Source organism: Myxocyprinus asiaticus, chromosome 16, assembly GCF_019703515.2.
Source record: "Myxocyprinus asiaticus isolate MX2 ecotype Aquarium Trade chromosome 16, UBuf_Myxa_2, whole genome shotgun sequence".
Taxonomy (NCBI): domain Eukaryota; kingdom Metazoa; phylum Chordata; class Actinopteri; order Cypriniformes; family Catostomidae; genus Myxocyprinus; species Myxocyprinus asiaticus.
The window spans coordinates 46,143,057-46,155,629 of record NC_059359.1 but is presented as its reverse complement, the minus strand read 5'-3'; the positions used below and the strand labels follow the sequence as shown (position 1 = coordinate 46,155,629).

Genomic DNA, 12,573 nt, shown 5'->3' with positions numbered 1-12,573 from the left:
TTCTGAACACCTGAAACGAGTCGTTAGTAATTCCAGACTTACTTCCTGTACTAACCTACATAATTTGGTAATAAAAACCCTGCCTCTGGTCTTCATTGGCTGCTCGCGAACAGCTTTGACCCACCCTCAAACACTACACTAAGTGGTAGACCAATCACAACAGACTGGGACATCTGACCATTCAGAGCAGAGTAAGCTCTCTGAAAGGAGGAGTTTAGAATGAATCCTTTATATCGGATCATTGAACGAGTCGTTTTTGACACTGGGAAAAAAAGGTAATGCTGCAATTTAAATTATGAGCAAATGAAAGTGTTTTTTGAACTTGAATGCTTGTAAATCTATTGTATGGGACCTTTAAAACAAAATTAGGCACGTTTAAAAACCACAATAGGTGCTCTTTATACCAACTAGGTTCTGTCTGGCGGTATTGAATGCCCACCTCCGAATTTGTAGCTGGCCAATCATAGTGAAGATTTTGGGGTGGCACCTGGGATGGCCAATGGAGCGAGCTTTCAGACAGCACTTATTTATCATTGAAGTCATTGAAGTACGCATATACATATTTAAAAATGGAATCACTTATACTCTCTACTTATCAAATAAACTAAAGTTTGTATAATGCAAAAATAAAGCAAAAAATGTTCAAACAAAAAGATTAATTAAAAACAAAGAGCTGCATCAATGCCATATTTTTTTCCTTTTATTCTTTTCCCTCGTCATCTATGGCAAGGCGGGCCAAATCAAAGGTCATCACGGGCCAACTTTGGGCACCTCTGGTTCAAATAAATGCTCTTTTTCTATTAAGGAGGAAGTTTTGAGTTCTGAAACTTACAGTATGTTTTTATAGTACAATGACCTCTTATATGTCAAAAGATCAAGCAAAATTTGATTCCTCATGTCATGACCCCTTTAAATTTCCCAGCCCTATTAATATTATTAAACATTACCATGTTTTTGATTTATTTTCTTAACCTGTATGCGGCATAGCTAAGTGGGGACTTTATTTTGGCAGAAGCTTTTATTTTGACGGTACACTGAACAAAGACATTTCTCTTTGTAAAAGAGTTGACAATGGCCTTTTAATGCAGTAAAATACCCTCATCCACTCTTCTGTTCACAAAAAACTGTGTTATCAGGTTACTTTAGATTTGGACAGTAACCTTTCGCTGCAAAACATTTGGAATTACACAAATGTGCAAGTAGTGAATCTAGAGCATTGTAAATTTATCGCGCTCAGCTCATGAGCCTCACACGTGCTTTTGAGTAAGTGTAACATTACAGAGAACAGAGTTGTACACTACAGTAAGTGCAGAGTGCTGCGCGTGCAGACTATTTATTTATTTATTTGATTAAATTGTAGCCTTTGCAGTTTGATAATCGCACTACGTCGTATTGCGATTTTAATTTTATTTCGATTAATCATTCAGCCCTACTTTTTTGTCTGGATCTTGCATTTCAGATAGACATATAGTTGTTATTTCTGGTCTCTGATTACTAGTGTTTTGGATGGAGAGCAATTGCTGACAAAATAGGAATGAGTTCCATATACACACATACTAGGTTAGAGCTGTGTTTATTCTAACAGATGTTATTATTACTACTAACGGTTAACCACTATTATTATAGTTATACTCTTAATATATTTCTTTATCACATCCTCACACTACAATTTGTCTGTCATTGTTCCATTCCATGAGAGTGACAACATATCAGTTACACAGTAAGTGATGGGATGTATGAAAGCAATAAGGCCCTTGAGGCCATGCTATACTGTTAAAATAGTCATGGCTAAAGAGTGCTGATAGGCACGACTGATGAAATTGCACTGAATTTGAATAGTTTGGGTGTGAATAGGCCTTTACATGTTCACTTCTCTGCTCTTTTGTGTTGCTACTGTTGTGACTATCTCCCTCTTCCTCATCCACAACCTGAAGAAGCTCAGTATCTGTTCAACAGCGTTTACAGTAAGACTCAGCACAGCTTCTAGTGAAAAAGCCTGTGTCATCTCCCATTAAATTTCTCTTTCCATTCCACTGCATGCTTCGATCATTTCAAGATGTGAACAAACAGCTTTTTCTTCTTCCCATCGCAGATGTGCGCTTATTTTCAAAGCACTCCATTACAGAGCTATTCAGAGGAAAAATGCTCTTATTCTACTCAGACAGTAATCACATACTGTAAAAACCTGCAGCCTTGCAGAGGTGATAATTTATTTAATAGTAGATGCACAGAGTTACACAAACACACACAAACATGTTATATAGTAGAGAAACACATTTAATGTGTCCGCATGAACACATACACATATTCATGTCAACCAACTGCCTTCTTTGACTGGAACTCCCATTATCGTGTAAGTGTCTGTTACAATGCATAACACTTATTTATGGATAAGGTACAAAATATGGCCTGAAATAGTTTTTTTTATTTTTTTTTTTTATCATGTTTGCGTCACCAACCTTAGGAGGTTAAATGAGATATTAATGAAAACTAAATGAAATAAAATGTATGAATTATATATATATATATATATATATATATATATATATATATATATATATATATATCAGTTACTTACGGTCTTCGAATCTGATTGGACGAGAGACATTCCATGAGTACTGATGTCTCAGTACATCATCCCTCGGACACTTCACTGTGTGTACAACTCTGCTTGTGTTCATATATATATATATATACATACATACATATATATATATATATATATATATATATATATATATATATATATATATATATATATATATATACATACATACATACATACATACATACATACATACTGTGTATGTAAATATACTGTGTATGTGTATATATATATATATATATATATATATATATATATATATATATATATATATATAAACTAAATAAGCAAAAAAAGACAAAAATAACAGTCAGTATCTGATGTGGCCACCAGCTGCATTAAGTACTGCAGTGCATCTCCTCCTCATGGACTACACCAGATTTTTCCAGTTCTTGCTGTGAGATGTTACCCCACTCTTCCACCAAGGCATTTGCAAGTTCCCGGACATTTCTGGGGGGAATGGCCCTAGCCCTCACCCTCCGATCCAACAGGACCCAGAAGTGCTCAATGGGATTGAGATCCGGGCTCTTCGCTGGCCATGGCAGAACACTGACATTCCTGTCTTGCAGGAAATCTTGCACAGAACGAGCAGTATGGCTGGTGGCATTGTCATGCTGGAGGGTCATGTCAGGATGAGCCTGCAGGAAGGGTACCACATGAGGGAGGAGGATGTCTTCCCTGTAACGCACAATGTTGAGATTGCCTGCAATGACAACAAGCTCAGTCCAATGATGCTGTGAAACAGCGCCCCAGACCATGACGGACCCTCCACCTCCAAATCGATCCCGCTCCAGAGTACAGGCCTCGGTGTAACGCTCATTCCTTCGACAATGAGTCTGACCATCACCCCTGGTGAGACAAAACCGTGACTTGTCAGTGAAGAGCACTTTTTGTCAGTCCTGTCTGGTCCAGCGAAGGTGGGTTTGTGCCCATAGGCGACATTGTTGCCGGTGATGTCTGGTAAGGACCTGCCTCACAACACGCCTACAAGCCCTCAGTCCAGCCTCTCTCAGCCTATTGCGGACAGTCTGAGCGCTGATGGAGGGATTGTGCGTTCCTGGTGAAACCCTTTACAATAAAGATCTGTAAAGTTATTTGGATTTTTACACAATTATCTTTAAAATACAGTGTCCTGAAAAAGGGACGTTTCTTTTTTTGCTGAGTTTATATATATATACTGTATATATAATAGGGAACACATATATTAGGGCCTTTTTGACTTGTATTAGGAATACTGGCCATTTATGAGGCAGCTATGGGATGTTTGCGGTCTATATTTCCATCAACACACTGATCGTGTGTTCAGGAAAGCAGCCCCATAAAGCATGTTAATGTCTGTCTTTATGAGACTAGCCAAACCTGCCCAGTTAAAGAGCCAATAAAGGATATTACACATGTAACATGACTTCTCTGTGAGCAGGATATGATGCTGATTGAAGTCTCTGTTCCTGTAGTGTGCAGTACTCTCAGGCCCTTTAGAAGGCAGTATACACTAGCGTGAGCATCATGTGCATATAGCTGCTGCATGTATACTGTGTTCCAGTGATATACGGGGTGTCCCGCTGTTTTACTGAACTGGAGCGTGTAACGACCAGAGTCCCTGCTGTTTGAGTGACAGCCGGCTGCCGTCCGCTGTCCGCCTCAGAGCACTCACTGAAATCCTCTATTTGTGTCCATCGTTCACTGTCCATATATTTCCATCTCTGTTATTCCTGCTTTTTGTTTAGTTTGTTTGCTTTTTTGGTGCAAAATAGATAGTGGTTGTCTGTGGCTGGGCGGTATGATGGTATATATCATAAGGTGGTTGAAATGTGTCAGCCAGTAAAGATTTTGCTCTAGCATTTATGCTGTGATATATAATTCCACACAGCTATAATTGGGCAGGACAGTTTTACGTTATTTACACATGAGAGCGACAAAAAAACATGGATCAATGTGAAAATACAGAGCAGAATGTGAATCAAGCAACATCAAGTGACTAGCTACTACTATTTTAATTATTTTATAAATAATATTTTGCTTTGCGCCCATCAAGTTCCAAATAAAAAGAGCTAATAATCAAAGAGATCGTTTGTAAGTATTTACAGTAATTCACTGGATGATCCAATAAATAGGCATTACTACATGGTTGTTAAATATATAAACCAGTTTCCCTTGCAAAACTAAATATATGTTGATAAAAATTACTTGTACAGTGAAATAATATTTGAGACTGCTCACCCATGTAGATTTGTGAATGTGTGTTGTTTTAGATGACTGATATCATAGCCACTATAAGAGAGTCAAATCTTAAGCTGACGCTGGCATTTGGGATAGGGATGCATCACGCTGGACTTCATGAGAGAGACAGGAAGACTGTGGAGGAGTTGTTTGTCAACTGTAAGATCCAGGTGAGACCTGCTGTTAGTGATGCCTGAATGGTGAACCAATTGGTTCTGTTGAATAATGTTTAATTTAAGACTGAATCTAATATTTCACACCTTAATACAGTGTTAGTATTCAGTGGCCCCAAAAAGTGCATGGACACTCGAATCACACTTTAAAATTTCTGAATATCAATTCAGTGCCATCTGCAAACAAATGCTGCTAGAGCTTTTCTCAGAGCTAAATTCACTTTTTTTGCAATGAGGTGATTTTTAGTGGATGGATGATCAAGTTCATGTGGAAGTTTCCCTCAAGTTCACACAGGTGTCCTAGCAGGTTAACCACATGTGTAGTCCTTAGTTTGTAATGAACATTATACACTAACGTTTTTACAACCAGAAATAGGTTTTTTCAGTGTGTAACAAACTCTGTTGACCCGCCGGTGGGTCCAGAGGGGGGCGCTATATCGTGAAAAAAGTTTACACTTAAAACTGTAAAGTCTACGCGTAAATAAGTCAGGCATATGAGGTATCATTTGAAAGCTTAGAATCTGAACTTTTCAGAGATAACATCACTTTTGCATTTATGTTACTTCATATAACAAAATCAGGTCTCAAAACATTTGCATTAAAAATGAGCACCCCCAGAGGTAATGGGGTAGAAATATTTATATAAAAATAAAATTCCTTCCCATAGCACATAAATGGACAAGTCATGTATCAAATGAAAGCTCTCACTCTCAGGAATGTGAATGTACAGTTAATTTTGTTGCCCTAATACCACAGTTCGAAAGATTTTTAAAAGAATCACAAAGTGAAATATCAAATACAAACGTCTCTTATGCTCCGATAACTGCTGCTGTAAGCCCTAAATAGCTAAAAACTTTATATCTGCTTTTACCTTAGGATGTTCTTTAAAAAAATAAGCCAATGTTTACTTGTCTCTGAGCTTGCTTAGCTGAATAATCCAATGTTATATCTTAGATGTCCAGAACGAAATATGCTATCCTGAAGGAAAAGCATGCAAAACAAATCATCAGAAAATATGTTTTCGACTATTGATGATAAAAATGTTTTATATCATCGTAAAGCGGATCTCAGCTTTCTAATGACACCTAGAGTAAGCTTCTAGTCCACTCAGAGGCCGAGATATTCAATGAAACAACAGGGCTGGTGCTTGAACTGAAAATTAGACTGAATGTCTATGGACGAGCACATCTGTGAGGGCTAAAATTCTCTAGAGCACCACCTACATTTCAGATCTGTATATTGTGATAAAATGTGATAGAGAAAAAAAATCATTTTTGTAGTGCTTGCTACCATCTAGTGGAATAAAATTAGACTTTTCAAAGTGAGGCAGAGTGAACAGAGCCAGAATTACACATTTACAAATTTAGGACAACCAAAAAAAAAGTTTTTTTTTTTCTTTTTTTTTGTCTTTTTTTTTCTGTTTATCATAATATTATAAACACCAAAAATGCACCAGAGTTGAAGGGGTTAAGTGTCCAAACACTTTTTGCAGCCACTGTATTTGAGTCAAGTAGTTACAGATTTATGGTATTAAGTATTAAACAGCATATTTACCTATAAAGACACTTGGAAAAAAAGCAAAATTGAGATGGTTTCACCCTACACAAGTCCACCTTTGGCTTTCTACAAGGTGTTAATTGCGACAAGCACACTGGCCTGGGGTGTGAACTTCCCTGCCCACCTGGTGGTCGTGAAGGGCACCGAGTACTATGATGGAAAGACAAGGCGCTACGTGGATTACCCCATCACAGGTAACATCTGTTTTTATGTGTCTGTCTATGTGCATGTGCTGGTGCTGACTGTGTGTGTGATGTCATCTCCAGATGTTCTTCAGATGATGGGTCGTGCCGGACGACCTCAGTTTGATGACCAGGGAAAGGCTGTGATTCTTGTTCACGACATCAAGAAGGATTTCTATAAGAAGTTTCTGTACGAGCCCTTCCCTGTGGAGTCAAGGTATGTGCACAGCAGTGAGCCCATTTACACCTGTATTATTAACCATTTCCAGCAATCCGATCACGAGCGGACAGTTTAAAATACAGGTTTAAACCTGTTTCAAGTTTGAAAATGATTGTAATGTTGACTGAGATGTGCATCTTTATCTGAATCTTCAGTCTTCTGAGCGTGCTCTCCGATCACTTGAATGCAGAAATAGCAGCAGGCACCATCACCTCAAAGCAGGACGCTATGGATTACATAACCTGGACGTACTTCTTCCGCAGGCTTGTCATGAACCCCAGGTACTGCACACACACACTGCACTCACATCAGGATCACTGTCTTCATCCTGGGAGGTTTCCATAATTCCCTGAGGTGCAAATCTTAGTTATGACTCTATCAGTGAGGTTATATGGCCAAAACATATTTGTAGTGGTCAGCCAACCCAATATGACCAAATGGCCGATATGTAGAGAGCACGGTGGTCAATATAATGGCAATATTAGCAATAGTGTCGATATATTGGCCAGGCATATTAAACCACCAATTTTTGGCCAGTATGAAATTATTAGCACCGGCCTATATTTGTGCCATTCGTGCTGATTAACAATTGTTAGTGTGCTGAGTGACTCAAGCCAGGTCTCCTAAGCAACCAAATTGGCCCGGTTGCTAGGGAGGGTAGAGTCACATGGAGTAACCTCCTCGTGGTCACTATAATGTGGTTCGTTCTCGGTGGGGCGCGTGGTGAGTTGAGCGCGGATGCCGCGGTGGATGGCATGAAGCCTCCACACGCGCTATGTCTCCGTGGCAACGTGCTCAACAAGCCATGTGATAAGATGGCGGAGGCAACTGGGATTCATCCTCCACCACCCGGATTGAGGCGAATCACTGTGCGACCACGAGGACTTAAAAAGCGCACTGGGAATTGGGCATTCCAAATTGGGTGAAAAACGGAAAATAAATAAATAAATAAAAATAATAATTGTTAGTTACTTGTATCAAGTCCAGTTTACCAACAGCTTTTTCAATAGATATAAAAAATGGATCTGTTTTTAGTGAGTTTCAGTTAAATATTGTGTGAAATAAGTGCTTGTTTTATTTTAACATTTTCGTGTGCATCTCATTTGGCATCATTAAATTGAAGATGTCGACCAATATATCGGTTTTGCCAATGCCGTTAGCTGCTTTTAAACAGTCAATTATCGGTAGAAATTAATGCTGTTATTTCACTGTTTTCACCGTGGATGGCTTTGGAGGGTTCCAGAGTGTGACTGCAGCCCCTTGAAGTGGTGGCGATTTTAGAAATAAATAAATTTTAAAAACTTTCGGCCGATTAATCAGTTATCGGCTTTTTCCACCACCGTAGTTATCGATATCGGTAAAATCCAATATCGGTCAACCTCTATTACATTGTATTATGTTTATATTGGCATTATATTGGCCACCCTGCTCTCTAGATATCGGTATCGGCCATTAAAAACAATATATCGGTTGACTACTAGCCGATATTTACATAATACTTCATGACTTCAAATAAGATGTTTTTGGCCAATTTCAAAATCAAATCAAAAATCAAATCACTTTATTGTCACACAGCCATATACACAAGTGCAATGGTGTGTGAAAGTCTTGGGTGCAGTTCCGATCAACATAGCAGTCGTGACAGTGATGAGACATATACCAATTTACAATAAACATCAGATACAATAGACATAATATACACATAATTACACACAACGCAATATACAAATAATAATATACACTGTACAGTATACAATACACACAATATAGATACACATTATTCAATAAAAATAAAAAATAAAAATAAAAATATATAAAAAAAGTATATATAGAATGTACAGTATTGTACTGTATTGACATTCAGGCTGTCGGTTGATAGTCAGTTGTTAAGAGAGAATATAATATAATAATAATATAATTTATGACAGTCCGGTGTGAGATATAAGAGTAAGAGTAATAAAGTGCATGCTGATGTATTTTGATCGTGGGAGATCAAGAGTTCAGAAGTCTGATTGCTTTGGGGAAGAAGCTGTCATGGAGTCAGCTGGTGCGGGTCCTGATGCTGCGATACCGCCTACCTGATGGTAGCAGTAAGAACAGCCCATGGCTCGGGTGGCTGGAGTCTCTGATGATCCTCCGAGCTTTTTTCACACACCACCTTGTATATATTTCCTGGAGGGAGGGAAGCTCATCTCTGATGATGTGTCTGGCAGTTCGCACCACCCTTTGCAGTGCTTTGCGGTTGTGGGCGGTGCTATTGCCGTACCAGGCGGAGATACAGCCAGTCAGGATGCTCTCTACAGTGCTGGTGTAGAACCGTGTGAGGATGTTGCGGTTCATTCCAAACTTCCTCAGCCATCTCAGGAAGAAGAGGTGCTGATGAGCCTTCTTCACAACGACTTCAGTGTGGATGGACCATGTGAGTTCCTCAGTGATGTGGACACCCAGGAACTTGAAGCTGCTGACTCTCTCCACTGGTGCTCCATTGATGGTGATGGGACCATCAATGGAGCACCAGATGGTGCAAATAATTTGAAATTATTTGCACCATCCTATATATTTGCCAGCTCAACTGATTGACAGTTGTTAGTTCCTTGTATCAAAGTCCAGTTTACCAACAGCTTTTTCAATGGATATAAAACGTTTTCTGTTTTTAGTGAATTTCAAGTAAATATTGTGTGAAATAAGTGCTTGTTTTATTTTAGGATTTTCGTTTGCATCTCATTTGGCATCATTAAATTTAACATGTTGACCGATATATCGTTTTTGCTGATTAATCGGTGCCGATAGCTGCTTTTAAACAATAAATTATCAGCAGAAATGAATGCTGATATTTCACTGTTTTCACCGTGGATGGCTTTGGAGGGTTCCAGAGTGTGACCGCAGCCTCTTGAGGTGGTGTGATTTTAGAAATAAATAAATTCATTTTAAAAACTATCGGCCAATTAATCCGTTATCAGCTTTTTCCACCACCTTAGTTATCATTATCTTTAAAATCCATTATCGAGCAACCTCTGTTACATTGTATTATATGTATATTGGTATTATATTGGCCGCCCTGCTCTCTAGATATTGGTATCAGCTGTTAAAAGCAATATATCGGTTGACTATTAGCTAATATTTACAGAACACTTTTTAATGACATCAAATGAGATGTGCACACCATTACTGAAATGAAACGAACATTAATTTCACACAATATTTACTTAAAACTAACTCAAAGAGATTGAAAATTAATTGTCAGTGCTGTCGGTAGATTTTGTAAGTCAAATAAGGGGAACTACCATGTTAATTGACCAAATGTGCACAGTTACCAGCCGATACTGATAATCTCAAATTGATTCAATATTGGCTAATTAATCTGCCTGTTTGATATACAGTATATCCATCTAGAAATACTTCTAGAAATGTAATTCAATTTCATCATTTTCTTTTTATTATTTTTCTCTAAGAAAACTATTACTAATGCATGTACTCCATGTGTTTTGATTTCAAGAGATGATATTATATGACTCTTAATATAAATAAACACAACGGGAATGAAATGAAAATTATAACTATTAGTTGCTTTTTTAATTAGCCATGAGGGAAATCCAAGCTGTTCTGTTGAAGCACAGTGACTGAACTGCAGTAAAAGTCACAAACACATCTTTAGCATCATTACTCACTGTGTTTCCATGGCAACGTCATCGCTGGCCACAGTGGCCGCAGTCCAGACCGACAGTTTACACCTCCATCACAAAACAGGGTTTGGGAGATCACACACACAAACGCACACACAGGTCGTACAGGGCAGCGCAGACATCTGTGATTAATAGAAGAAGATGACTCTAGAACATTCCACTGACATTTGCACGCCTGTCAGCTCACATTAAACATAAAGACCTGTGTGTGCCCTCGCCCTACTACAAACACCCTCAATAACACACACTAATTCTTCAAGTACTTCCATTCAACTGTAATCACTGAGGTAATGAAACACTTTTAGGAGGCTGTATTCTTGACATTTTATCATTCCTTTTCTCCCACAGGTCCACTTATAATTTTAGTCAAGGTTTATTGCAGCAAAAACAGCCTTCATTTAGTTTTTCGTGACCATTTTCCACCTTCTCTGTGAACTATACAGTTCAGAGTTTGTGTTCTACTGTACTTTTAAGATTTACTGTATGTCTGTTAATGACCTCTTATGATTGGCTTACCACACTGTGGGGTCAAGTTGCTGAATACTGATTTGGTGTTCAAATGTAAATGATTTCTGCAAGAACCGTTTTTGCAGTTTATGGTGTTAGTGGACTGGGTATGATGTTGTGTATTGTGAATGTTAGAGTGTGCCTACACACAGCACTACATCAAACACTTATTTGTTTGTAAAGACCATCATAAGAGCCCTTTACATCATCTGATTTCATTGGTGATTTTCTAAGAACCCACAATGCAACTTACTTTCTGTGTGTAGAGTCCAGTGTTAATTTCCAGTTCTTTGTTTGTCATATTTTTTGTCTTTTGATGAAAATATCCTTTACATTTAGTCAATATTCCATCATGTTATATTTATGTAAACGCTTATATGCGCATAAACTCAATTTGCTTGGCAGAGGTGGATTTGCTAGAATTTTGCATTAGTCACAATGCACATTAAGATGATAGAAATGATTTATTCACACAACGATGCTGTTGACCAATTGTGCATATGTTTCGAAGTTTGCGACGGAGGACACAACACACTAGGAATGGTCTGATGAGGAGGACATTCAGAAGTGTTTAATTCACAGCCGGTCGTTAAAAAGTGTCCTCAAAATCCACTAGAACAGTTTTTAGCTCGGGCGCTCCCAGGTATAGATGAAGTTACTGTTTACAAACAAACACTCTGCCCCGCCACTTCCGGGTTCTTTTGGTAGCCCAGAAAAGAACTGCTGTCTATGGGCACTTTCCTCAAATTGTGCTGAAACTGCCCAAAAAGTGCTGTTTGCGTGGTTGCCACAGATTATTGGAGAATAGGGCTTCTTTAAATTTCCACCAGATCGTTGCATCAGGAAACAGGATTCTACATAAATGATGATATTTCATGGGTCACCGGCATTATCGCGTCTGCTCAAATTTTACCAAGAAACAGCGCAAACTCTAATTGCAAATGACATTTCATTTCATTTCCAAAGTGCTGTCGCTGTGATAGATATGAGGTCAAATATGATCTAACGATGATCTTATGTGTTCAAGACCACCATATAAGATATAACAGGAGAAACGGGACCCTTCTCCACCACCTCAGAATATGGACTACTGTTTGTGAAAGGATGTGAATAAAAATAATGCCATACTGCTAAAATGATGGATTTGCATTTATTTTGAATGCAGTAAATCAAAAACTGCTGTTAAGTTTTGATTTGGAATATGATCATATTGAAGTAAAATATTATTATTTATTGTATGTGGGTTAATAATTTAAACAGTTCGACACATATTGGTAGTTTTCATTTCTCCGGCTGTAGAAGTGTGTTAAACATGTGAGGATGTGTATACATTAACCTGTGACATGTCCAACATAAATCACGAAGGCTTGTTGAACCATGTTTAAACTTGTTTTGCTGGTATTTCAGAAAAGAACCCAGATAATTT

At 38.2% G+C, this 12,573-nt stretch overlaps 1 protein-coding gene across 1 annotated transcript in view; it reads left to right on the top strand.

The window, feature by feature from the left end:
- The window catches only part of ascc3 (activating signal cointegrator 1 complex subunit 3), a 295,431-nt gene that overhangs the window by 244,150 nt on the left and 38,708 nt on the right, over positions 1–12,573 (top strand). Inside the window, exons 31-34 of the mRNA XM_051720604.1 lie at positions 4,858–4,995; positions 6,629–6,749; positions 6,822–6,954; positions 7,113–7,238. Coding sequence (XP_051576564.1) covers positions 4,858–4,995; positions 6,629–6,749; positions 6,822–6,954; positions 7,113–7,238 — 518 coding nt within the window. The remainder of the gene's footprint in view (positions 1–4,857; positions 4,996–6,628; positions 6,750–6,821; positions 6,955–7,112; positions 7,239–12,573) is intronic.